This window comes from Triticum dicoccoides, chromosome 6B (assembly GCF_002162155.2).
Source record: "Triticum dicoccoides isolate Atlit2015 ecotype Zavitan chromosome 6B, WEW_v2.0, whole genome shotgun sequence".
In the NCBI taxonomy this organism is placed as follows: Eukaryota; Viridiplantae; Streptophyta; class Magnoliopsida; order Poales; family Poaceae; genus Triticum; species Triticum dicoccoides.
The window spans coordinates 445098471-445125299 of record NC_041391.1 but is presented as its reverse complement, the minus strand read 5'-3'; the positions used below and the strand labels follow the sequence as shown (position 1 = coordinate 445125299).

General features: G+C 44.5%; 3 protein-coding genes across 3 annotated transcripts; 2 read left to right on the top strand and 1 right to left on the bottom strand.

The window, feature by feature from the left end:
- Positions 1-15504: 15504 nt before the first annotated feature.
- Positions 15505-18670, top strand: LOC119323156 (protein GrpE-like). Its single transcript, XM_037596736.1, has 3 exons — positions 15505-15834; positions 17228-17740; positions 18131-18670. Exons 1-3 carry the CDS (start codon positions 15607-15609, stop codon positions 18371-18373), a joined length of 984 nt encoding a protein of 327 aa, XP_037452633.1. The 5' UTR covers positions 15505-15606; the 3' UTR covers positions 18374-18670.
- A 184-nt stretch (positions 18671-18854) lies between these two features.
- LOC119325016 (phosphatidyl-N-methylethanolamine N-methyltransferase-like) lies at positions 18855-21104 on the top strand. Its single transcript, XM_037598773.1, has 2 exons — positions 18855-19213; positions 20608-21104. The coding sequence occupies exons 1-2, from the start codon at positions 18963-18965 to the stop codon at positions 20855-20857; spliced, it is 501 nt and encodes a 166-aa protein (XP_037454670.1). The 5' UTR covers positions 18855-18962; the 3' UTR covers positions 20858-21104.
- A 1123-nt stretch (positions 21105-22227) lies between these two features.
- On the bottom strand, positions 22228-26433 carry LOC119323372 (nuclear cap-binding protein subunit 2-like). Its single transcript, XM_037597011.1, has 8 exons — positions 26274-26433; positions 25968-26191; positions 24100-24238; positions 23980-24013; positions 23659-23757; positions 22802-22852; positions 22639-22721; positions 22228-22556 (listed from the first exon to the last, which is right to left on the bottom strand). Exons 1-8 carry the CDS (start codon positions 26289-26291, stop codon positions 22479-22481), a joined length of 726 nt encoding a protein of 241 aa, XP_037452908.1. The 5' UTR covers positions 26292-26433; the 3' UTR covers positions 22228-22478.
- Between the last annotated feature and the right edge of the window lie 396 nt (positions 26434-26829).

The window sequence follows — 26829 nt, the reverse complement described above, 5'->3', positions numbered from 1 at the left end:
CAAAGCATATGGTTTTATACAGACTTTTGGAGAAGCCTGTATTTACAAGAAAGTGAGTGGGAGCTCTGTAGCATTTCTGATATTATATGTAGATGACATATTGTTAATTGGAAATGATATAGAATTTCTGGATAGCATAAAGGGATATTTGAATAAAAAAAATTCAATGAAAGACCTCGGTGAAGGTGCTTACATATTGGGAATCAAGATCTATAGAGATAGATCAAGACGCTTAATTGGACTTTCACAAAGCACATACCTTGATAACGTTTTGAAGAAGTTCAAAATGGATAAGGCAAAGAAAGGGTTCTTGCCTGTATTACAAGGTGTGAAGTTGAGTCAAACTCAATGCCCGACCACCACCGCAAAAGATAGAGAGAAAATGAAAGATGTTCCCTATGCTTCAGCCATAGGCTCTATCATGTATGCAATGCTGTGTACCAGACCTGACGTATGCTTAGCAATAAGCTTAGCAGGTAGGTACCAAAGTAATCCAGGAGTGGATCACTGGACAGCGGTCAAGAACATCCTGAAATACCTGAAAAGGACTAAGGATATGTTTCTCGTTTATGGAGGTGACAAAGAGCTAGTCGTAAATGTTTACGTCGATGCAAGCTTTGACACTGATCTGGACGATTCTAAATCGCAAACCGGATATGTGTTTTTATTAAACGGTGGAGCTGTAAGTTGGTGCAGTTCTAAACAAAGCGTCGTGGCAGGATCTACATGCGAAGCTGAGTACATAGCTGCTTCGGAAGCAGCAAATGAAGGAGTCTGGATGAAGGAGTTCATTTCCGATCTAGGTGTCATACCTAGTGCATCGGGACCAATGAAGATCTTCTGTGACAATACTGGTGCAATTGCCTTGGCAAAGGAATCCAGATTTCACAAGAGGACCAAGCACATCAAAAGACGCTTCAATTCCATTCGAGACCAAGTCCAGGTGGGAGACATAGAGATTTGCAAGATACATACGGATCTGAATGTTGCAGACCCGTTGACTAAGCCTCTTCCACGAGCAAAACATGATCAGTACCAAGACTCCATGGGTGTTAGAATCATTACTATGTAATCTAGATTATTGACTCTAGTGCAAGTGGGAGACTGAAGGAAATATGCCCTAGAGGCAATAATAAAGTTATTATTTATTTCCTCATATCATGATAAATGTTTATTATTCATGCTAGAATTATATTAACCGGAAACATGATACATGTGTGAATACATAGACAAACTTAATGTCACTAGTATGCCTCTACTTGACTAGCTCATTAATCAATGATGGTTATGTTTCCTAACCATAGACATGTGTTGTCATTTGATTAATGGGATCACATCATTAGGAGAATGATGTGATTAACTTGACCCATTCCGTTAGCCTAGCACTTGATCGTTTAGTATGTTGCTATTGCTTTCTTCATGACTTATACAAAGTTCCTACAACTATGAGATTATGCAACTCCCGTTTACCGGAGGAACACTTTGTGTGCTACCAAACGTCACAACGTAACTGGGTGATTATAAAGGAGATCTACAGGTGTCTCCAAAGGTACATGTTGAGTTGGCGTATTTCAAGATTAGGTATTGTCACTCCGATTGTCGGAGAGGTATCTCTGGGCCCTCTCGGTAATGCACATCACTATAGGCCTTGCAAGCAATGTAGCTAATGAGTTAGTTACGTAATGATGCATTACGTAACGAGTAAAGAGACTTGCCGGTTACGAGATTGAACTAGGTATTGGATACCAACGATCGAATCTCAGGCAAGTAACATACCGATGACAAAGGGAACAACGTATGTTGTTATGCGGTTTGACCGATAAAGATCTTCGTAGAATATGTAGGAGCCAATATGAGCATCCAGGTTCCGCTATTGGTTATTGACCGTGAACAGTTCTAGGTCATGTCTACATAGTTCTCGAACCCATAGGGTCCGCACGCTTAACGTTACAATGACATTTTTATTATGAGTTTATAAGTTTTGATGTGTCGAAGATTGTTTGGAGTCCCGGATGTGATCACAGACATGACGAGGAGTCTCGAAATGGTCGAGACATAAAGATTGATATATTGGAAGCCTATATTTGGATATCGGAAACGTTCTCGGTGAAATCGGGATTTTACCGGAGTACCGGGGGGTTACCGGACCCCCCCCCCCCCCCGGGGGTTAATGGGCCTTCATGGGCCATAAGGGAGAAGAGGAGGGCCGGCCAGGGCAGGCCGCGCGCCCCCTCCCCCTAGTCCGAATAGGACAAGGAAGGGGTGGGCGGCGCCCCCCTTTCCTCTTTCCCCTCCCCCCTTTCCTTCTCCACCAAGGCAAGAGGAGGGAGTCCTACTCCCGGTGGGAGTAGGACTCCTCTAGGCGCACCCCTAGGGGGCCGGCCGCACCTCCCCCCTCCCTCCTTTATATACGGGGGCAGGGGGCACCTCTAGACACACAAGTTGATCTTCGTGATCGTTCCTTAGCCGTGTGCGGTGCCCCCCTCCACCATATTCCACCTCGGTCATATCATAGCGGTGCTTAGGTGAAGCCCTGCGTCGGTAGAACATCATCATCATCACCACGCTGTCATGCTAACGGAACTCATCCCCAACACCCTGCTGGATCGGAGTCCGGGGATCGTCATCGAGCTGAACGTGTGCTGAACTCGGAGGTGTCGTACGTTCGGTACTTGGATCGGTCGGATTGTGAAGACGTACGACTACATCAACCGCGTTGTCATAACGCTTCCGCTTATGGTCTACGAGGGTACATGGACAACACTCTCCCCTCTCGTTGCTATGCATCACCATGATCTTGCGTGTGCGTAGGATTTTTTTTGAAATTACTACATTACCCAACATCTCCTACTGGTTTGATACCTTGGTTCTCAAAAACTGAGGGAGATACTTACGCTACTTTGTTGCATCATCCTCTCCTCTTCGGGGAAATCCAACGAAGTGCTCAAGAGGTAGCAGGATCCAACATCCTCGTTGATCCCTCTACATGCCTTCGGCTGGCCATGGTCCACACAGACGATGGATCTGGGTGATGACCAGATCCATGACACACGATCGCCCACCATAGGCAGGAAAGCACGTGGGCTCCCGTGGGCATGGAGGTGAGTGTCACCGCCGCACGACCAGGGACACTGTCTTGACCGTTGTGCGTGCTCACCCTCTTGGTCCCGCCCAGCCGAGCCAGAGTGTAGTTGCGGCGTTTGTCGCCCCCGGTAGGGATTAGTTGGGGACCACACCACCACAACATGCAGCGGGACCTCCTACTGTTGTTGACACCATGCCGCCGTTTGCGGGAGAGCATCACACCCCTGTTGCCGTCCCACCACAGATCCGCTCAAGGCATCCCGTGGGCCGACACCGATGGGATCCAGGTCGAGAGAGAAAGGTCTTCAAGGAACACCCCGCAGCCGTCGTCTCCGTACCTGTGCGGGCTTCACCGGCAGGGCCTCGGGCAGAGGCGAGACAAGGAGGAGGTTGGCGGTATACCTTTGGTGGCGCAGTTGAATCGCGTTCGTGCCCCTTTGTTGGGGAATGCGGTAATTTAAAAAAAAATCCTACGATCACGCATGATCTATCTATGTGATGCATGGCAACGAGAGGCGAGAGTGTGTCCACATACACTTGTAGACCAAAAGTGGAAGCGTTATGACAACGCGGTTGATGTAGTCGTACGTCTTCATGATCCGACCGATCTTAGCACCGAACGTACGGCACCTCCGCTATCAGCACACGTTCAGCTCGGGGACGTCCCTCGTACTCTTGATCCAGTTGAGGCCGAGGGAGAGTTTCGTCAACATGACGGCGTGGTGACGGTGATGATGATGTTACCAGTGCATGGCTTCGCCTAAGCACTACGACGATATGACCGAGGTGTGTAACTGTGGAGGGGGGCACCGCACATGGCTAAACAATGTCAACTTTTGTGTCCTAGGGTGCCCCCCTGCCCCCATATATAAAGGAGCAAGGGGGAAGCCGGCCGGCCCTTGGGCGCGCCAAGGAGGGGAGGAGTCCTCCTAGTAGGAGTAGGACTCCCCCTTTCCTAGTCCAACTAGGAAGGGGAAGGAGGAAGGAAGGAGAGGGAGAGGGAGAGGGAGAGGGAAAGAGGGGCTGCGCCCCCTCCCCTAGTCCAATTCGGACTCCCCTTGGGGGGCACACCACCTCCTCGGCTGCTGCCCTCTCTATCCCCTAAGGCCCACTAAGGCCCAATACTTCCCCGAGGGGTTCCGGAAACCCCTCCGGCACTCCAGTTTTCTCTGAATCACCCGGAACACTTCCGGTGTGCAGCAATGAGGATAATCCTCAAGTTACGGACTGGTGAGGACATCAATACCATGGTTACACCCACAGCCCCTACTGCTACAGATACTGGACCAATTACTAGAGCTTGCGCACGCCAATTAAATTATCAGGTACTTTCGTTTATTGGTAATGATTCTAATGTTCATGAGAATATGATGCTGCCTAAATTGGATACATTTGTTTTGCTTACAAATGAAGGGCCTAGCTTGGAGAAGGATGAACATTGGAGCAAGAACAAGCATGGAGATGATGGCATGTGCAAGGGGAACAAGAACGGAGTTACAAGTGATGATTTCAGGACTTTGAAGCCACCATAATGAGTGCATGAAGCCTTGGACGAAATATACAAGATGCCACTTCATAAATTTCGTCCAGAGGCTATTCTAGGTGCTGCGTCACCTTATTATTGGGCCAGGCCCATGTAATTTCGAAATACATAAGTATAGGCTATTTTTAGAGTCCGTATGCGTGGGGAAACAAGTGATAGGGTTAGTTTCGGACCCCTCCACCAAGGGCCATGAAATTCACCCCCTCTTCCTCCATATATACAGCCCTTAGGGCACCGTTTAGACTTTGGGTTTTGTTTAGATTAAAAGTTCGCCATAGCTGCAACTCCGCGTACTTCGTTTGTGTTCAACGACCAGACAAAGGCGTCACAGAACCCCACCTTGATCAATAAAGCTTTCATCTTATATTCACAATATCCAGATTGCAATCTCAGTTTCTTGCTTGTTCTTTGTTTACTCGTAGGAAACAGACCCTCGTGGTCAGGTTGATCATGCTCCGGCGTGGTCAATAACCTCTCGGAGTTGGTTTAGCGATTGCTAAGGCGCGACGTCCTCGCACGTTCGTAGTCGGATCGTCAAAGTCGACTTCCACCAAAGCGATATCCATCATCTCATCGAAAGACGGGACACCTTTGCCTCTATCAAGTGGTATCAGATTTCCAGGTTGCTCGGTGAGATTTTACAGTTTTTCGTAGTTTAGATCGAGTCGGTTCTTCATACCTACGGTCCACGAAAAAGCCACAAAAAAAATTAGGGTTAGTTCATCATATCTAAACCAATCTGGGCCTTTGCATAATCTTTTTAGGGTTTTGCTTTGTTGAATTTGCGGTTACATCATCGTGTCTAGTTGCTGGTCTTAGCGTCTAGTCCTTTAGAGTTTCGAGTTCTGTCACAGTTTGTCACGCCGCCACCGCACCATCTTCATCGTTGTTGCCATATACCACCACCACTGTGGCATATCCCACCAACGCTGCCTTATACCACCACCGCTGCCATATACCACCACCGCTGCCATATTCCACCAACGCTGCCATATACCACCGATCCATATCCATATACCACCACCGCTATCATATACCACCACCGCTGCCATATCCTACCACCATATATCCACCACCAATCCGAGTTATTTTCGTAGTAGGTTTGTTTCCGAGATCCATCTAATTTCCGCTTCGTGTTTCCTTGCCTGAGTAGGTTTCGGAGAGAAAAAAAGAGTCTGCAGACCCCCGGGCAGTTTTTAGGCCAAAATTTCGGCGACCGGAAATATTTTTTCCCTATCCTATTTTTAGGTCCCCAGGAGTGTTTTGAGACATTCACCATCATAGTGATTTTTTGTCGCACTTTTTCATCGTCGCTGCCCTGATTTTCGAAAAAAAATTGTCAAAAAATTCCATGCCCATCTTGTCAGTTTGACCTGGGAAGAGTTTTGAGACACTCGCCATTATAGTGATTTTTTGCAAAAAAAAAGAGCAACGCAAAAAAAAGAGCAAAAAAAATCAGAGTGTGCTTTTCCCTTGTTTAAGTGCAGTGTCGTGATTTTGTTAGTGTTCTAAGCTCGCGTCTTTAGCACGGTTTAGCCTAGGACCAGCACAGTACCGTCGTTGAGCGTTTATTCAACTTTGCATCTCTGAATTGATTATTGATGATCCTTTTTGCTACCATATTATAAGCCTTCCCAGCTCCACATACATCTGCGTCGTGTGTTTGACTCTTCCTGGTAATCTCTCTATCCAAGCTTTGAGAGTTTTGACTACAACGGTTGCCGATCACCGCCTGCTGCTGGGTAAGAACTGGTAATAATTTGAGTTTTGCTTGACGGATTTGTGACGCCCACCACCACCACTTGTTAGTAGTCTGTAGGATCATATTCTTGTGTGTTTCTATTGCTGCTAACCATGCCAGGATCACAAGCTGACGAGATTGACTGGGAGAACTTAACGAACAAGGAGCTTCATGATAAGTTTCAGCAAATGATGACTGAACAGGTGCAAGATGTGCTGAACAATTTTGAAGAGGCCATGGAGAAGATCACTGGCCTTGAGAAGACGTTCAAAACAAAGCCGATAACAGATTTAATGAACTGCTTGCGCGTCTTCCACCACCGGCTGCACCTGCCGCACCTCTGCAACAACAACAACAACAACAACAACAACAACAACAACAACAACAACAACAACAACAACAACAACAACAACAACAACAACAACAACAACAACAACAACAACAACAACAACAACAACAACAACAACAACAACAACAACAACAACGACTACCTCCACATCACGAAACAGCCCTCCGCCGAGCGACCCGTGTTCCTCTTCAGCCTGGCCAAACTGTTGGTGCTGTTGTTGATAATTCTGTGGCTCCTGCTACTGATGGGGAGGAGGATGATTATGCGGGAGATTATGAGGATGAGGTTGATCAAAATCAGAACTACATGCAACCACCAGCACCACAACCACCAGGTCGTCCACATGCAAATAATGGCAATGTTAGGGCTCCCCCTCAGGTACGAGATCATGACCATCTCCTTAAACTGAAATTGAATATTCCACCATTTGAGGGTAGATATGTTCCTGATATATATCTTACTTGGGAGTTAGAAACTGAACAACGATTTACATGTTTACAATATCCTGAGGAGAGACGTGTTCCTGTTGCTGTTTGTGCTTTCACTAGCTTTGCATGTGTTTGGTGGTCTGAACATTGTAGATTATATCCTGTTCCAGCTACTTGGGCTGCTTTGAAAACTGCTATGCGTACTCGTTGGGTTCCACCATATTATCAACGTGAATTACTTCAAAGATTGCAGCGCTTAAGACAAGGAAAAAATTCTGTAGAAGAATATTATTAGGAATTACAAACTGGCTTGATTAGATGTTGTATTGTTGAGGAGAATGAAGCTATGCTTGCACGTTTTATGGGTGGATTAAATAGAGAGATTCAGACCATTCTAGAGTATAAGGATTATAATAATATCACTCGTTTATTCCATCTTGCTTGTAAAGCTGAACGTGAAGTGCAGGATCGACAGGCCTTGGCGCAGACTAACTTTTCTGCAGGTCGACCTTCATCATGGACACCGCGTGCATCCTCTACTTCCACACATTCTACTGCACCGACACCTCCATCAGCTGTTACCTCCAGCCGTGATACAAGGAAGCAGGCACAACTACCATTATCTGCCAAGAGCACACCTATCGGGCCTGCACAGAGTTCATCTTCTTCCATGGCATCAACAGGGCACACCAGTGATATTATTTGTCGTCGTTGTAAGGGAAGAGGACATTTTGCGAGAGAATGCAAATCTCAGCGTGTGATGATTGCTACTGAGGATGGTGGGTATGAGTCCGCTAGTGACTATGACGAGGAGACTTTGGCTCTTATTACACATGAAGAACACGATGGAGACGATTCTGATCATGAGAAGCAATACATGGCTCCTGGAGATGCTGACAGGTATGAATGTTTAGTTGCTCAACGTGTTTTGAGTGTGCAGGTTACACAAGCTGAGCAAAATCAGAGGCATAATTTGTTCCATACAAAGGGAGTTGTGAAGGAACGTTCTGTTCGCGTGATCATAGATGGAGGGAGTTGCAACAACTTGGCTAGCATGGAGATGGTGGAGAAGCTATCTCTCCCCACAAGACCACATCCACATCCTTACTACATCCAATGGTTCAACAACAGCGGCAAGGTTAAGGTAACACGTACTGTTCGTGTGCATTTTAGTATCTCCACATATGCTGATTATGTTGATTGTGATGTGGTACCTATGCAAGCATGTTCCTTATTACTTGGTAGACCATGGAAATTTGATAAAAATTCTGTACACCATGGTAGAAATAATCGGTATACTCTTGTTCATAAGGATAAAAATATTACTTTGCTTCCTATGACTCCTGATTCCATTCTGAAAGATGATGTTAATAGAGCTAATAAAGCAAAACATGAGAAAAATAAGAGTGAAAATCAGATTGTGGCAAAAGAATTTGAGCAACAAATGAAGCCTAATAATAAACCATCTACTGTTGCTTCTGAAATTAAATTGAAAAGTGCATATTTACTTGCCACCAAATCTGATATTGATGAGCTAGATTTTAGCAAATCTATTTGCTATGCTTTTGTGTGCAAAGAGGCATTATTTTCATTTGAGGATGTGCCTTCCTCTTTGCCCCCTGCTGTCACTAACATTTTGCAGGAGTTCGCTGACGTCTTCCCACAAGACGTGCCACCGGGATTACCACCTATTCAAGGGATTGAACATCAAATTGACTTAATTCCCGGTGCATCGCTATCCAACTGTGCACCATACCGTACCAATCCAGAGGAGACGAAGGAGATTATGCGTCAAGTACAAGAGCTTCTCGACAAAGGTTATATACGTGAATCCCTTAGTCCTTGTGCTGTTCCTATTATTTTAGTGCCGAAAAAGGATGGTACATCGCGTATGTGTGTTGATTGTAGAGGCATTAATAATATTACTATTCGTTATCGTCATCCTATTCCTAGGCTAGATGATATGCTTGATGAATTGAGTGGCTCTACAATATTCTCCAAAGTTAATTTGCGTAGTGGATACCATCAAATTTGTATGAAATAGGGGGATGAATGGAAAACAACATTTAAAACTAAGTTTGGATTATATGAGTGGTTAGTCATGCCTTTTGGGTTAACTAATGCACCTAGTACTTTCATGAGATTAATGAATGAAGTTTTACGTGCTTTCATTGGACGATTTGTGGTAGTTTACTTTGACGACATATTGATTTATAGCAGAACTTTGGAGGAACATTTGGAATATTTACGTGCTGTTTTTATTGCTCTACGTGATGCACGTTTGTTTGGTAACCTTGGGAAGTGCACCTTTTGCACCGACCGAGTGTCTTTCTTGGCTATGTTGTTACTCCACAGGGAATTGAAGTTGATAAAGCCAAGATTGAAGCTATTGAGAGTTGGTCGCAGCCCAAAACGGTCACACAAGTGAGGAGTTTTCTTGGCCTTGCTGGATTCTATAGGCATTTTGTGAGAGATTTCAGCACCATTGTTGCACCTCTCAATGAGCTTACAAAGAAGGATGTGCCTTTTGTTTGGGGTACCGCATAGGAAGAAGCCTTCACGGTATTGAAAGATAAGTTGACACATGCTCCTTTACTCCAACTTCCTGATTTTAATAAGACTTTTGAGCTTGAATGTGATGCTAGTGGAATTGGATTAGGAGGTGTGTTATTACAAGATGGCAAACCTGTTGCATATTTTTCTGAAAAATTGAGTGGGCCTAGTCTGAATTATTCTACTTATGATAAAGAATTATATGCTCTTGTTCGGACTTTAGAGACATGGCAACATTATTTATGGCCCAAAGAATTTGTTATACATTCTGATCATGAATCTTTGAAACATATTAAAATTCAAGCTAAACTGAATCATAGACATGCTAAATGGGTTGAATTCATTGAGACTTTCCCTTATGTTATTCAACACAAGAAGGGTAAAGAAAATGTTATTGCTGATGCATTGTCTCGTCGCTATACTATGCTTTCACAACTTGAATTCAAAATATTTGGTTTGGAGACCATCAAAGATCAATATGTGCATGATGCTGATTTTAAAGCTGTATTGCAGAATTGTAAAGAAGGGAAAACATGGAACAAGTTCGTCGTTAATGATGGATTTGTGTTTCGCGCTAACAAGCTATACATTCCAGCTAGCTCTATTCGTCTTTTGTTGTTGCAGGAGGCGCATGGAGGGGGATTAATGGGACACTTTGGCGTGAAGAAGACGGAGGACGTACTTGCTACACATTTCTTCTGGCCAAAGATGAGACGGGATGTTGAGTGTTTTATTGCTCGCTGCACTACATGTCAAAAAGCTAAGTCATGACTCAATTCTCATGGTTTATATATGCCTTTGCCTATACCTAGTGTTCCTTGGGAGGATATATCTATGGACTTTGTTTTAGGTTTACCTCGAACAAAGAAGGGGAGGGATAGCATATTTGTTGTCGTGGATAGATTCTCGAAAATGGCACACTTTATACCATGTCATAAAAGCGATGATGCCGTTAATGTTGCTAATTTGTTCTTTCGTGAAATTATTCGCTTGCATGGTGTGCCCAATACTATTGTTTCAGATCGTGATACTAAATTTCTTAGCCACTTTTGGAGATGTTTATGGGCTAAATTGGGGACTAAACTGCTTTTTAGTACTATTTGTCACCCCCAAACTGATGAACAAACTGAAGTAGTCAATAGAACATTGTCTACTATGCTTAGGGCTGTTTTGAAGAATAATAAGAAAATGTGGGAAGAATGCTTGCCTCATATTGAATTTGCTTATAATCGTTTATTGCATTCTACTACTAAGATGTGCCCTTTTGAAATTGTGTATGGTTTCCTACCTCGTGCACCTATTGATTTGTTGCCTCTTCCATCTTCGGAGAAGGTTAATTTTGATGCTAAACAATATGCTGAATTGATTTTAAAAATGCATGAGTTAACTAAGGAAAACATTGAGCGTATGAATGCTAAATATAAACTTGCTGGAGATAAGGGTAGAAAACATCTTGTGTTTGCACCTGGAGATCTTGTTTGGTTACATTTGCGTAAGGATAGATTTCCTGATTTGCGCAAATCAAAGTTAATGCCACATGCTGATGGTCCTTTTCACGTGTTGGAGAAAATAAATGATAATGCATATAAACTTGAGCTGCCTGCAGATTTTGGGGTTAGTCCCACTTTTAACATTGCAGATTTGAAGCCTTATTTTGGTGAGGAAGATGAGCTTCCGTCGAGGACGACTTCATTTCAAGAAGGGGAGGATGATGAGGACATCAATACCATTGTTACACCCACAGCCCCTACTACTACATATACTGGACCAATTACTAGAGCTCGCGCACGCTAATTAAATTATCAGGTACTTTCGTTTCTTGGTAATGATTCTAATGTTCATGAGAATATGATGTTGCCTAAATTGGATACATTTTTTTTGCTTACAAATGAAGGGCCTAGCTTGGAGAAGGATGAACATTGGAGCAAGAACAAGCATGGAGATGATGCCATGCGCAAGGGGAACAAGAACGGAGATAGAGTGATGATTTCAGGACTTTGAAGCCACCATAATGAGTGCATGAAGCCTTGGACGAAATATACAAGATGCCACTTCATAAATTTCGTCCAGAGGCTATTCTAAGTGCTGCGTCACCTTATTATTGGGCCAGGCCCATGTAATTTTGAAATACATAAGTATAGGCTATTTTTAGAGTCCGTATGTGTGGGGAAACAAGAGATAGGGTTAGTTTTGGACCCCTCCACCAAGGGCCACGAAATTCACCCCCCCTTCCTCCATATATACAGCCCTTAGGGCACTGTTTAGACTTTGAGTTTTGTTTAGATTAAAAGTTCGCCATAGCTGCAACTTCGCGTACTTCGTTTGTGTTCAACGACCAGACAAAGGCGTCACAGAACCCCACCTTGATCAATAAAGCTTTCATCTTATATTCGCAATATCCAGATTGCAATCTCAGTTTCTTGCATGTTCTTCATTTGCTCGCAGGAAACAGACCCTCGTGGTCAGGTTGATCATGCTCCGGCGTGGTCAATAACCTCTCGGAGTTGGTTTAGCGATTGCTAAGGCGCGACGTCCTCGCACGTTCGTAGTCGGATCGTCAAAGTCGACTTCCACCAAAGCGATATCCATCATCTCATCGAAAGACGGGACACCTTTGCCTCTATCAAGGACTCAGTCCGTGTAGTTGCTGCCATCATCTTTCAACTTAGCTTTCTCTAGGAACACATTAAAATTCAAAGGAACGGTATCCGTACGGTAGCTTTTGCTTTTGGTCTACGAGGGTACGTGGACACACTCTCTCCTTCATTGCTATGCATCACCTAGATAGATCTTGTGTGATCGTAGGATTTTTTTGAAATTACCGCGTTCCCCGGCAGATGATTGATGTCGTCACACCAAGAGGTCCCTAAGAATATCTCTACATCATTGGAGGAGCAAATCATACTCTCGATCTATCTAGTCCCTTGTCAAACTTCCCGATGAGCATGTAAGTTGTCTTTATGATAACCGTGTTACATGTGACTTTGAGCAACCCCATAGTCCACTATATGGTAAGAAGTGACTACGATACTCTCATGGTTTAAGAAGCAAAATCACATGTTAACACTCCCTGTTATTACAATTGATTATAGACGATCTAAACTCCATTCATAACTGATAAGTTTGGGTCGATTCAATTTGATCGTTCTTCCAATGTCATAATCTCAATGTTGTTTTAGGATTATTGTTTACACTTAAAGATATCCTAAGATCCAAAAAGCATGATCACCAACAACACTTGAGCTAGTCCTAGAGGCAAGACTAGGAACCTTCTATTTAACCATTTATCATGCCGCACGAGCATATGAGTTTTCACCGAGCCACATATTCCAAGATCATAGCAGTTATAACATAGAATATAAATTCTTTAATTATGAATACGGAAATAACAATACAAATATTATTGCCACTAGGGCATATTTCCAACACGTCTGCCCACCAGTTGCTCGCGACGAAGCCATCCTCTCCCGGCGGCATAGATCGCTCCATCGATGAACTCAACATGCGCCGCCAAGTATCCACGCGCTAACCCTAATCGTCTCCCGGGGGCTCCGGGCATTGCGTGGGAAAAACTGTTTGTTGGTAGTGGCATCTATTTTTTTCTTTGCATGATAATACATGTCTCATTTATATCATAAAGATTAATGTATAAGTCATTTAAGGACCGACATGACAAAACTAAACAGACAACAAAACGTCTCTGAGCTTGACACCAACGCCCCTCACCTGCCCCCGACACCACCACAACAGACACCGAAGAAAAAAATGAACCTCCTCACCTGAACTCAACGCGACTTCATCGCTGATACGCAGCTTTGCGGAACTCCAAGGTGGCTTAGAGCATCTACAGCCGTGCGCCCCAAACCCTCCTCAAACACCCGGGCGGCCCGCCCGGTCACTGACCGGTCACGATATTTTGATCCAGACGGACGCCTCAAACGCCCGAGCTGACCGACACCCCTCATATCCAGCCCACGTCAGACCCGACCCATCCTAGCCCACCCGACCCCACATATATTCGTCCCCATCCTCTCGCTAGAGAAAACCCTAGCCACTTCACTCCACTCCCCTCCGCCACCCGAGCTCACCTCCGGCGGTTTTCATCCTTCTCCTACATGACAGGCAATGGATCAGACTCCGAACAGTCTGGATCCGTCGACTGGGGTGTCATCCCGTGCGGGTTGGATGAGGCAATGGCAGTCCGCATTGCACTCCGCCGCTCTCGAGAGGACAACGCCCGGCCGACGGATGGATCTGTTCACCGTGACTCCATTACGTCAGCTCACCCGGCGCTCGGGTCCTCTAGGGCTGGATCCTCGCGGTTCCGGTAGCCGGAACACCTCTCCTTCCCCATCACCGGTCGGGCAGACTATGAGTCCCACCGGGATCGGGCGGTCCACCATGGGAAGGAGAAGATAAGGGTCGTCGAGGCCCGTATCGTGGCGGAAATGGCGGCGGCGGAGGCGGCTGATGCGGCGGCGCGGGCGGCCACAGAGGAGGAAGCCATCCGCGCCTGCATTATGAAGAAATGACAGCGGAGGAACACGCGTGCCCTCGCTCGAGAGCAAAATCGGGCGGTCTGTGCCATGGCCGGACTGCCATCGAAGGAGGAGAAGGCGAATAGTGATAGCGAGGATAACTCCGGCGACGAGCAGATCCGGCTCGATCCGTACTGCACCTTTGACCGGTACTTCTGCGAGAAGGACGTCAAGGGCGCCGGGAAGGGCAAGAGCAACCGTGGATGAACTCCACCATAGCCAAACATGACAAATTTTGGTAGTCCAATGGCATGTTTAGTTAGTAGTGATGGAGTAGCTGGACGATGTGTGTGCATCGACGTAGTTGCATGAGTTTGTATGGATTTGAGATATGATAATTGAGGTGTTCGGATCTGGATTACATTATTTAAGGGATGCCCGGTTGGTGCTCGCGGACACGCACGAGCGCGTCCGTGGGTGTTTGAGGGGTCGAATTTGCCAAGTCCGACCATAGATGCTCTTACCAAAGGTGAAGCCATTACCGTTGACCGAATCAGACTAGGGCAACATCCAGGACACGCCATCAAACTTTAGATCTGGCACCCCACCACGACTAAGACGCCGAAGGAGAAAATCACACTTGCCATCCATCAACCACGAACCCAACACACGTTCCGTCTTTCAGATGTCGTCGATGCAGACCACAATCTGCATTTGCTCCTGGACCTCCCCCCAAGCTCCGCGTAGACGTGGGAGCAGACGTCGTTGCAATGGCGCAGCCCGAGGACACATGTCCACCACAAAGATGCTGCCGCCACCACGACATTCCCGCTTGAACGGACTGGTTCCCAAATCCATCACCGACATAGAGACGATCGCCTCGTCGGACAAGAATCCGGAGCTTCTTTATTCAGCATTGTCGTCACCGCCCCCGAAGCCAAGACGTCGAACAATTCAAAAACCTAAGCTACTAGGAGCCTAGAACCTAAAGCTAAAATGATCCGCACATGCAGGATCCAGGGACCCCCTCATCATCGATTATCAGTCACCACCGACGACCAAGAGGTGGCTGCGGAGGGAGCCTTGCCGAAGGGTTGGCCCTCTTGGCAGCAGCGGCGGCGGCTAGGGTTCCTTGTGGCTAGCAATCTGTTTTTTGATTGATCTGTGTGATTTTTTTCAAAGCAAAGAATCAAATACCCGATACAGACGGACGAGCCTACACAGTAGTAGTACTTTTTTTTTTTTGAGTGCTACACAGTAGTAGTACTAGGCAAAGAACCTGCTTCCAGAAAACACAAGAACCCGTCTGGCCTTTTCGATCCATCCATCCACCCGCCCCCAAGTTATCTCGTGCCGTCTTCTCTTCTCTTCTCCCCTCCCGCATCCCGTAGCAGCAAGCACTCTGCGTCTCTCCCTTTATCCCCGCCCGCATGGCTGCTCTCCTCCGCACGGCGGCCGCCCTTGCGCCCCGCCCTTCGCCTGCCCGCGAGTCCCCGCGCCGGCCGTGCGCTGCGTCCCTCGCCTGCTCCTGCCGGCCGCCGGTGCGGTCGCTCCGCGCCCAGTTGCTTACGACCCGTCGCGCTCCGGGCCACGTCGCGAGCCGGCTGCAGCGATTGGGGGCTACCGAGGCCGACGAGTTTGCGCAGACGGCGACGCAGGTGAGGGGTCGCATCCTCGCCCCCATCCCTGGGGCGCTCTGTTTGTAGCTTCCGTAAATTTTGGGTTCTCTTGCATGATTTTCGATGGATAAGCGTCTAGTTCTGAAGATGTGCTATTAGAGTTACAATGTCGTACGTCTCTGATGAAAAATTAGATTGCGGGCCTTAAATTGTGTATATGCATTGCACACACAAGTTTGCATACGAAGGGTTGCCATGACCATGCTTGCATTAACATCTGTCGGACAGCTTTTCGCGGTTATTATCTACTCCCTCCGTCCCATAATGTAAGACGTCTACATTATGGGACGGGGCAGTAGTAGTGTGTCGAGAGCATATTCAGTTTAAGCTCTAATCTTATGATAAATGAATGGATTTGGATGTACTATATATCTTTGTGAAACTGTGAGTCGTTGGATGTAACATCTGTTTTTCAGTTATTTTGTTCAGTTAAACAGCTGTTTCCATGTGTTGCTTTGACTTATATTGGATGATCAGAGTTCATATTCAATATAAGCTTGTTCATTTTTCTCAGTACAACCTTGTGAGCTACACAAATGGTCTAGTAAATTTAAGTTTTACTTAGTGATCACTGTGTAATAGTATGAAGGTTTGAAGGAACTGTTTGTGTATGGCTTATGCTGTAAAAGCAAAACTTCAACTAATGTAAAAAGTGAAAGCATTCAAACTATTTATGGTTTGTACACATCATTGAGCTATAGCTATGATGGAATTTCCTGCAGTACAGGGTGTTAGTTCTCTAACTCCAGTTTTATTATATATTCATCTTAGCCCCTGCCAACTGCATCCATGTGAGCCTGTGCTTTATGTGGGAAGATGCTATTGTTGTTTCTTCCTACATTTGGACCCTAATTGTATGCAGTTAGTCATTCTAGAGCATAGGCTCATAGTATTTATTTTAAAGTTCTCTATCGTTTCTTAGTCCAGGTTTAGATTCTAGGTTTAGAACAATTAATTGATTGTGTTATTGCATAGGCTTGTTTTTTTTCCGTTACGGAGCAATGGTTTAATTCTAGATTTAAAACAGTAATAAGTGTGATTTCTGTAACTCGTAGTACATTAGTTTAATTGAACATTCAAATTTAGTATAAGCTTCTGTTATACTTTATAGCATTAGGGTCTGCAGATTATATGATAGCACAAGGAGATAAGGTACTGTGGTGCCAGTATTGAGGTTGAAAATTGCTGTCCACTGAAAAGCTATCTACAAATATGTAATGCTAACTACTATGAAATGTCATTGGTTAGCAGTATCTTGTTTCATTTTCATTAAATTCTAAGGAAATGTATCGTTAGAATAATAGCCTTGCACAATTTCAATATGTATACAGGAATGGTTAAATATTTGCGCTGTAATTTTCGTATGTCACAGGAGGATACAGAAACTGAAGTTACTGGGGACACTCTTGCCGATGATGCTTCTGCGGTCACTGAAGAGACTCCCTCTGTTCTCATCACAGCATTGCAATCATACAAAGAAGCTTTGATGAACGATGATGAAGCAAAAGTTGCGGAGATAGAGTCCTTTCTACTTTCTATTGAGGATGAGAAAAATTCTCTAATGAGCAAAATCACTGCTTTAGATGCAGAATTGACAACTGAGAGAGATCGTATCTTGCGGATTGGTGCTGACTTTGATAACTACAGGAAGAGGACAGAAAGAGAGAAGCTTTCTTTGATGACAAATGTGCAAGGAGAAGTTGTTGAGAGCTTGTTGCCTGTTCTTGACAACTTTGAAAGAGCAAAAACACAGATAAAGGTGGAAACAGAGCGTGAAGCTAAAATAAATGACAGCTACCAGAGCATTTATAAGCAACTTGTTGAAATTCTGAATTCACTGGGTGTTGAAGATGTGGAAACTGTTGGCAAACCTTTTGATCCTATGGTAATCAGCACTAGCAAGAAATGATATTTTGAACTGGATATTTTGTTAACTGCATTTTAGGGTTATCACAGTACATCTGAATTTATTTTTTGCCTTGCCTGGACTGGTGTCAAGTGCATTCATGATCAAACGTCCAGTTCTGAGCAGAGGCAAATGGTTAATGTCATTTGTTGGTAGAATAAATAGCTTTATGTGAAGTCTACGTTTTCCCTAGAGCAATCTTACATAGCATCCTCCCATATTATTGGATAATATCATAGTAACATGAAAATGCCACTGATTGTCATAGAAAGAATTGAATCTCTCATAAACTTCTGATCTTTAATTCTGGGATTTGATGAAGGTTTAACTGCATTTAACAAGGGTTCCTTTTTGCACCTTGTGTTTCAGCTTCATGAGGCTATTATGCGAGAAGAATCGGTGGAATATGAAGATGGGGTCGTCCTCCAGGAATTCCGCAAGGGTTTCAAGCTTGGCGAGAGATTACTACGTCCGGCGATGGTCAAGGTGTCTGCAGGACCAGGCCCTGAAAAGTCGGGAGATGACGATACTACAATAGGTGAAGATAGTGTAGGGCCTCAAGCGTTCGACGACGGTGAAGACGATGGTTTTGATGATGCCGATGCCGAGTAATTGGGCTCGGTTTCTAATTTGGAAACAAGAAATTCCAGAAGTTTTGATGTTTTTTCTAGAGTGTGCCACATGATAGAGTTAGATATTCTGCTTCTCAAATGTGCCGGATCTCTCTTCCTGCTCTTGACATGGAAGTGTTGATAATTGTGTCAAAAGTTTCTATAACCTCATGGTACGGTCATTATCATGGTTAGGAAGTCAAGCAACAACAAATGTTATATATACGAGGTAAATTGTGTTTGATTTGTTGGAGATCCAAAAACCAGACAAGTAAATATGTGGCTTATCTCGCTTTCATATATTTTCATAAACGGAGAACAACTCTATTGCAGCATATGAATCTTTACTTTTATCTCGTATAAAGAGGAATGCACTCGGTGAAATGGTTAGCATCAGAATTCGGAAATTTGAGCAAGAAAGAGGAAGCGCACGTCAAATTCTCAACCGTGCACCTCATCACCAAGCACCTTATCAAAAACACTCTCTCAGTTGAAGAGCAGTGGGGCAAACCGTCTAACATTACGCCTGCTCTCAAGTCTCTCCGTGCTGAAAACGAAACCGCGCAAATCCTAGGCCACCGGCACCCGAGATGGCGGCGGCCTTAGCGGCGGGCGTCGGCGTGCTGCTGCCGTTCCCGTTCTACTGGGCGCTGTGGACGCGCCCGCAGCGGTGGGTGGACCTGTGCGGCCGGGGCGCGGACCCGTGCCGCCGCATGGCGCAGGTCTCCCACGTCCTCAAGGCGCTCCAGCTCCTCGCCCTCGCCTCCGTCGCCTCCTTCTCCTGGCCCCCTCCTCTATGCGCCCTCCCCCTCCTCGCCTTCGGCCAGTACCTCAACTTCAAGTAAGCACCAGCCTCCTTCGCCTTTAGATTAGCTTCTAGGTTTTCCATGTCTGTCTTTTGCTAGAAGCTACTCATCCTTTTTGTTTCCCTTACTAAATTGCAAACCTGTTGGAGCTTAATATGCCGTCATAGAGTTCGTGATTCAGAAAGAAAACAGATAGTCCTCTTTGGATGACAAACTGGACTGTCTTTGTTCTATATGATTCTTGATGTGGATGGTGTATTAATTGGCAAATTTGTGCTATTTAGCTAATGTGAAGAAATGGATTGGAACTCCATCTTGTGTTGACAAATGTGAACTCATGGTACTTTAATTATGAGTAAAAACAGCAGTGCTTTAAAGTTGGTCATAGTGGGACTAGTATCATATGCACAATAGCATAGTATATCATAGGTTGGTATGTCATTTATTTTTTGGTATCCACCAATACATCTATTGGATTATCTTTCTTCCCGTTCTCAGTAATGGGTCAGGCACTCAAGCTTAATTACACGCTCTTGTTCTTGTTGTAACCTTGGATGTTTTATGAGCTTGGAAAACCTTGCAAATGTGGTGGTGTCTTGGATCACTAAGCATGATAGTTCACCAAAAAAATATTAGCTATAAGACAATGGGGTAGTTGTTATAAGCGATGTCAGCAAGTTAGGTCTTTGCATGCTCTTGGAAAAGTTCGAAGTGTGTGTTTCCAGTTTAGAAGTTAATGGCCACTCCTGGTAACAATCTTGGTAATCTATGATGGTGTGATTTTTATATGTGAAACCAGTCCCCTGGAAATTATAGACATTGCTGCCTTAGTAAAGCATACATTAATATGCTACAGGTACATGACTACTGTTTTATGACTCTGCTAAAGTGGTGATGCCCATTCATTTCTATGCTTTGTAAATTCTGGCAACACTTAATATCACTCTGAGAGTGTGAGGCCTTGAGGCACTCAGGCTCCAAAATCTGTTGGTGTTCCGTTTTTTATGTGGACTATCATCGCATCCTCTCTACTGTCGTACATGTGACTTCCGTATTGCATATCAATTTGTACATGACTGTTTTTATAGACACTACATTCTACTCCCTCCATTCCTAAATATAAGTCAATTTAGAGATTCCAATATGGACTACATACGGAGCAAAATGCGTGAATCTACACTCTAAAATATGTCTATATACATCCGTATGTAGTCCCTAGGGAAATCTCTAAAAAAGACTTATACTCCCTCTGTAAACAAATATAAGAGCGTTTATAGATCACTAAAGTGGTGATCTAAACGCTCTTATATTTCTTTACGGAGGGAGTACATTTGTCAGCCAAATTTGTTAGTTCCATCACATGTAAAAAGCAAGAGAAGTACACCATCGTTGTGTGAACCCACTTCTGAGACATGTGGTTTTCCTTCAGGGTATACCAGCTGCTGGGCGAGTCGGGTACCTACTACGGCGTCCGGTTCGGGAAGAAGATCCCGTGGGTGACAGAATTCCCCCTCGGCTACATCAAGGACCCGCAGTATGTGGGGAGCATCCTGAGCCTCGTGGCGCTGCTGTGCTGGGTTCCCTTCCAGTATGTTGTGTTGTGGTGCCTCGGCTATGTTTTCATGATTTTGGTGGAAGACAAGGAAGATCCAGCGACCCGTGCCAAGTTGCTCTCCTGACTGTTGTATTTGCTTTGCGGTTGATAGATGACTCAAGATCTCTCACTGTCCATTAGTTGTGTTGTTCCTGGACGTGTCCCAGTCATGCTGGCTAGACATTTTGTTTAATAAGGAGATGTGAGTGTTTTTTTTTTTATCACGGCTCTCAGACCGTGAGAAGGTCTTTTGTGTCTATGGCGTTCAGACCCTGAGAAGGGCTTCTACACCTATGACGTTAAGCTCGATTATCAACTGTTGGTTGTTTGGATAGCTGGGAGGAGAGTCCCGGTCGGACAGACGGGACACTGGGGAACATTTTCTGGGAGGTAGGTTTTTTTGTTTGGAAAAGATAACTGGGGAACATTTTCTGGGAGGGAAGTTCTATGGAAAGCCCTCAAAGCCATCTGATCATGATCGAACGGCAATTTTCTTGTAAAACATGGCAATTTTTTACACATTCGAGTTTAAACCACAGAAACCTGCCTGCCATGGTGACAAAACTTTTTATGCATTCGATGGTTTGACGACAACGGAGTATAGTCTTTCGGTCTTTCTCTTCCGGAAATGATAAAGCCCAAATGTTCGGGATTTGCCCATGGCAAATTGAACGTTTTTTATGGCAACTCTAATTGACGCGAGGATGGTAATTTTAGTTGAGAAGCCCAGCAATTTCCTGGCAAAAACAAACTAAGCAGGATTGTCATGCTTACCAACTAAACTTCTTAAATTGCCATAAATAACGTTCGATTTGCCATGGACAAATCCCGAACATTCGAAACTTACAGGCATCCTTCTTTTCCATATCAGAATTTCGAGAAAAACATTCAATACCCAGGTCTCACATCACACAACTTGCAAAATATCAGGTGCTTGAAAAAGAATCTAGCGCCAGTCACTTTTCTGCATTGCGCAAGGACAAAGGAGGGAACAACGTGACGAGCGCAGTGTCGGCCATGGCAAGGCCAAGCCATGACCTCACCGGAGACGAGGACGACACTGTGAGGCGGAGGCTAGGAAGCAAGTTAACAGGTGTGGGCACTGCTGGCCGAACAGGAGGTTGGGAGAATGTAGAGAGATGGTCGCGGCAATGGCAGTGGGGGAGGGCAGGGCGGCGAGGGGCAACACCCTCCAGCCACGGGACGTGGTCGGGGCAGGTGGGCTGTTAGAGGATCAAGCGCTGATCTGTTTGTTGGGGAGAAGAAAACAGGCTGAGGTTAAAACGACCATCCAATTGTCGATTTGGCATCCAACGTCTCAGATTTTCGACTTACATAAAAAAAAAAGGTACCTGAGATATATTGGTGTTTCCTTAAATATCAGGTCAGGTTGGTCTATAGTTCTCGGCCACCGTATGATCTCACTGTGACTGGTCATAACTTTCTGGAGATTCATGGTTCAACTAATCAGTGGCCAGCACCCAATGGTCACTATTCTTAAAACTAATAATCTTAATCAGCAGCATACACATGCAAGAGTTTCAGGGGGTGCAAGTCAGGCAAAGGCTGCACTGTGTTGATGAACTGATACTAAAATGCAGGCAAAATGTGAATGGCTCAAGGGAAAATCAAGTCATATGGCATACAAACGGATAGATAATACTACTATTGTGCATTTGAATATGGCAGTAATTTGCTTCTCGGGTTCAGCGCCGGCGTTTCTTATCATAGTCGTCATCTTCATCATCAGAATCACCTTTCTCGCGAAACCTGGGATTCTTTTCCTGTACAAGAAACCATGGAATACTCAATAAATGTCTTATGTCTGTGAAGTGGAGGGAAAGAAAAGGTAGATGATGTAAGTACAGGCTCTTGATTAACATCTCTCTTAGAATCCGAGTCAGTTGCTCTCCTGGCCATATCTGGTGCCGACCGTCTCCGTTGGTAATCTGACAGAGCAGCAGATTGCGTTATTTTCTACCTCCAAAAAGTATAACATGGATATAAGGATATATGAAAGCTGTGGCACCTCCTCTGTCATTCCGGTCGCCATATCCTCTCTTCCTGTCAGCTCTATCAACTGCATATTAAAATGGAAAATACATATGGTTTTTGATGAGTAGTTAATATAGTTAGGCTCAGCCTGTCTGGAGTCAAATACTGAAAAAAACATGAATACATGCAGCAAAATCACATATCTGACGGCATACGAATGGTTCTACAACCCTACACATTTTTGTGTCGAGTAATAACTGAAATCTAAAGCAGGCGTAACACTAGATATGCCTAAAGAATGGAAAGAAACTGGACTCCCTCCCATTATCAGGTCATAGATAGAAATAAATATCCAACTGTGTAGTGCAGCTATATGCAAGGTGAAGTGCTACTGTAGACAAACACTAACATGGGCTCTGTCAGAAGAAGTCAATCTTCACGATAGGAGGTGGCATGGCATTTTTATTTCATCAAACTATATTTAGAAGATTTAAACAATGGATGTATTGTTTCTGTTTGTCTGGCAAATACTCTCTCTGTTTCCAAATATAAGCCTTTTTAGATATTTCAATACGGTCTACATACGGATGTACATAAGACATATTTTAGAGTGTAGATTCACTCAGTGTGCTCCGTATGTAGTCTGTATTGGAATCTCTAAAAAGGCTTATATTTAGGAACGGAGGGAGTAGTTCCCAGTTGCAAATCTATCGACGAGCCTACTGTACACAAGCAACCACTTAACATGCTATTACGGATTTACGGTTCTAATACACATAAGTGCTTTTAGTAAGGTATATGGAGACACAAAATTGCAAGGTATGTAAAAGCAATATAAATGCATACAACACTTTGTTAAAAGCACATAATACAACTAAGTTCAAAACTTACACTGCGGTGGAGCATTCGTTTGAAAACCTACACCATAGTCAACTAATTCTCTTTGTGCTTCTAGCTCTTTCTGAACCATCTTGCCATAGCCACCTCTTCGTTAGATTCATTAAGGAAGGTTCAAGAAAAAGAGAAACATGTAAAGGCATACCAAATCAAGAGTGAACCTATAAGAAAAATATAAATAAGCATCTAAAGAGCAACCAACAGTGTCTAGATGCACATGCAAATTGTTGATTTCTAGATAGCGTGGTAGGTTTCTGAGTATGCTAGCGCTCTCATATCACTGCAGTAAGTGGCAATTTTAGTATCAAAGGATATCAGGATCATAATCCGTGCGGTACTCATCTCGGACCTATGAAAGGAGTAAACAATATCAGTATGAGTAGGGTACAAGGCCTATATATCTGTTGAATATAAAGAGTAAGATCGCAATAATACTTGTCCACCACTCCTTCCACGGCCCCATTGCCTGCCTTCTTCAAAGCCCCAATCAAAATCAACACGGATTGGGCGATCATCAAGCATTGTGCCACTAATATATTTTACTGCATCTTCAGCATCTTCCCTGGAGTAGTACCTGAACAGGGAGGAACAAAAAGAGTAGGGCATAAACATTGCAGGCTGACAGGGTAGCCAGTTAGCCAATATTGGCTCAAACTAGACATTAGCCATCTTCCAAACTTTAAAGACCACCAAAACGCACTCAAATATATCGATGCAGACAAGAACATGATATATGACTCAGATAAACACCTCTTGCATGCATATATAAGGTCAAAACGTCAGGAAATGCCCTACCCAAGTCCTGTGCACCGATTTATCCCAGAACAAGGCATATTCTGGTTCATGACATCGCTAACACACAGTTCCTACCATTACTTTCAATATTCATGAAACGCATAAAACCAAATATGGCAACAGTTAGATCAGCCTTTAAGAGCAAACCATGTACTCACACCAGTTTGCGATCTTACCATAGGGGCAACCTTGACTGACCCACTAACCAATCTAACCAGATTCAGATACATGATGCCACACTTAACCACCACTTAGCCAAGACAATCCCAGCCCGCTCGACGACAAAAACGTATTCTAAATAATAGTGCACAGGTGAACAGAACATGCATCGTGTAGCGATATCCAAGCAGCAGATTCCTTTTTAAGAGATACATATGACCAATGTTCAGGATACCGGTAACTGTTACTCCCTCTGTAAACTAATATAAGAGCGTTTAGATCACTATTTTAATATAAGAGCGTTAGATCACTAAAATAGTGATCTAAACGCTTTTATATTAGTTTACGGAGGGAGTACCATATTACTGGTGAGGCTGAGTAGGGATTAATCGGTGAATCATCCATTTGACTGAATTTATGTAACACATTTATTGGGAGGTTAACTAGGGCCATATCTATATATCCTAGCCTATATAGCAACATGTAATGCACGAAGTGTCCGAATATGCAATCCTAGGCTACATAGCAACAAGGAAAAGTGTTTGATGTTCTGATGATGTTGCAGCCGATCTGGAAGGCCATAAACCCTCACGAGCAGGAGCAGAAACAGATCAAACGGGAACGGAAGGGAGCGACCTACCTGATGTGTGGCTGTGAAAAGTAGGGACGGACGGTTTTGGGCTAAAACATGGAAAGCAGTTAATTGGCCCGACCAACAATTCGGCCTGACAGTTGATAAAATCGGCTTGTCAGACAAATTAACTGGACCTACCAATTAATTGCTCGAATAACACGTTCTCGCATCGCGAGGGGTCCGAATAGCAGTTAACTGACCATATCGGCAGTTAACTGGGCGATATTTGGAACAATGCATATGACAGGGAAGCCATTGTGAAGCCACAAGGCCTAGTTCTAGAAGAACCAAGGACACACTATATGGTGCTACTCCCTTACAAAACCTGCAACTGTGTTCCACAAGACCTACACAACATTTAATTGTTCAAGCTACGCCATATTTACAGTGCGACAGCATATATTCCTGTTCTAGCACGTTTCACGCATTCCCAGCAGCACCGAAATTGCATCAGGCATTCTAGTATCACAATTCAATGATTAACTCTCACAGTTACAACAGCACACTACCACCGAATTAAGTCAATGCATAATCAGAACGAGATGACCACCTTCCAAGCATCTAATTGCATCAAACCACATTTGAACCTCAATTTCTAACAAAATTAGGTCAATGCCTTTGGTCTAAAATTTTGACATACTACATCACCGGATCCAGCACAAGAACAATTGAACAAATTAAACGCAAGGGGCTCATCAAGGAAAAGAGCACGCACAGTACGAAGCAGAAGCCGCAGGGGGTCTTGGTGTTCTTGTCCAGGCCCATGATGATCTTTTTTATCTCGCCGGCGCGGGAGAACAGCTCGTAGGCCTGCTCCTCCGTGGTGTAGAAGGACATGTTCCCCACGTACACCGTCAGCGACGCCAGCAGCGCCGCCTCAAACTCCTCCTGCGTCCCAGGGAACCGCCGGTCCCTGTACACCGACAGCTTGCTCGGGTCCTGGAAGAGCAGAGGCGCGGGCCGTATGAGCGGAGAGTAAGATGGGGTCGGATGCCTGGTTAGGGTTCGGAGGGATCCATACCTTGAAAAGGGACGCCATTGTTGCGGCGGCCGCGCGAGGTCGACAGCGCTTGTCGAGGGTTTTGAGTCGAGCAAAGGGTTGCGGGTGGGGAATTTGATGGTCTTGTGGGGAGTTCTCGTGTTGCGCCTATCGCCGATCCCCTTTCCCTCAGAAACAACAACCGAGTGTAAATAACGAACGATGAAAGACTAAATTTTCAGATCCCACTATTTTCCTTTTTCTTCAAAAAAAGGCCTCGGATCTATATTAATCAATCCAAATGTTAACGATCTGACGTTAGTTCAGAGGGCTTTTTTGAGGAAGAATGTTCAATTTTCGTGTGTTCTAAAAAAACGTGTACAAGACATATGGCAATCACTGTTCGCTCTCACACACCCTTCTAAGCGGACTACGAACCGACAACATTAAACGATTCGCTTATGATGACAATCTGAGCAAACACATCCAAAATGACAAATTTTGTTCTTTGGTATGGTAATTTTCATCAGTTCTCATTGATGTGGCATGGCAATTTTCTTCTGCCAGCATGTCAAATCCTGAACAAGTTGTCTTTTTT

What these genes read in the sequence shown, in the direction of transcription:
- LOC119323156 (XM_037596736.1), top strand. Translation starts at nt 15,607, where the DNA reads ATGGCTGCTCTCCTCCGCACGGCGGCCGCCCTTGCGCCCCGCCCTTCG. An exon ending in TTGCGCAGACGGCGACGCAG is followed by an intron (nt 15,835 to 17,227) that starts GTGAGGGGTCGC and finishes CGTATGTCACAG; the next exon opens with GAGGATACAGAAACTGAAGT. An exon ending in GCAAACCTTTTGATCCTATG is followed by an intron (nt 17,741 to 18,130) that starts GTAATCAGCACT and finishes CTTGTGTTTCAG; the next exon opens with CTTCATGAGGCTATTATGCG.
- LOC119323372 (XM_037597011.1), bottom strand. An exon ending in GTGGAAGGAGTGGTGGACAA is followed by an intron (nt 24,014 to 24,099) that starts GTATTATTGCGA and finishes CTCCTTTCATAG; the next exon opens with GTCCGAGATGAGTACCGCAC. An exon ending in GAGATGTTAATCAAGAGCCT is followed by an intron (nt 22,557 to 22,638) that starts GTACTTACATCA and finishes TTTCTTGTACAG; the next exon opens with GAAAAGAATCCCAGGTTTCG.
- LOC119325016 (XM_037598773.1), top strand. Translation starts at nt 18,963, where the DNA reads ATGGCGGCGGCCTTAGCGGCGGGCGTCGGCGTGCTGCTGCCGTTCCCG. An exon ending in GGCCAGTACCTCAACTTCAA is followed by an intron (nt 19,214 to 20,607) that starts GTAAGCACCAGC and finishes GTTTTCCTTCAG; the next exon opens with GGTATACCAGCTGCTGGGCG.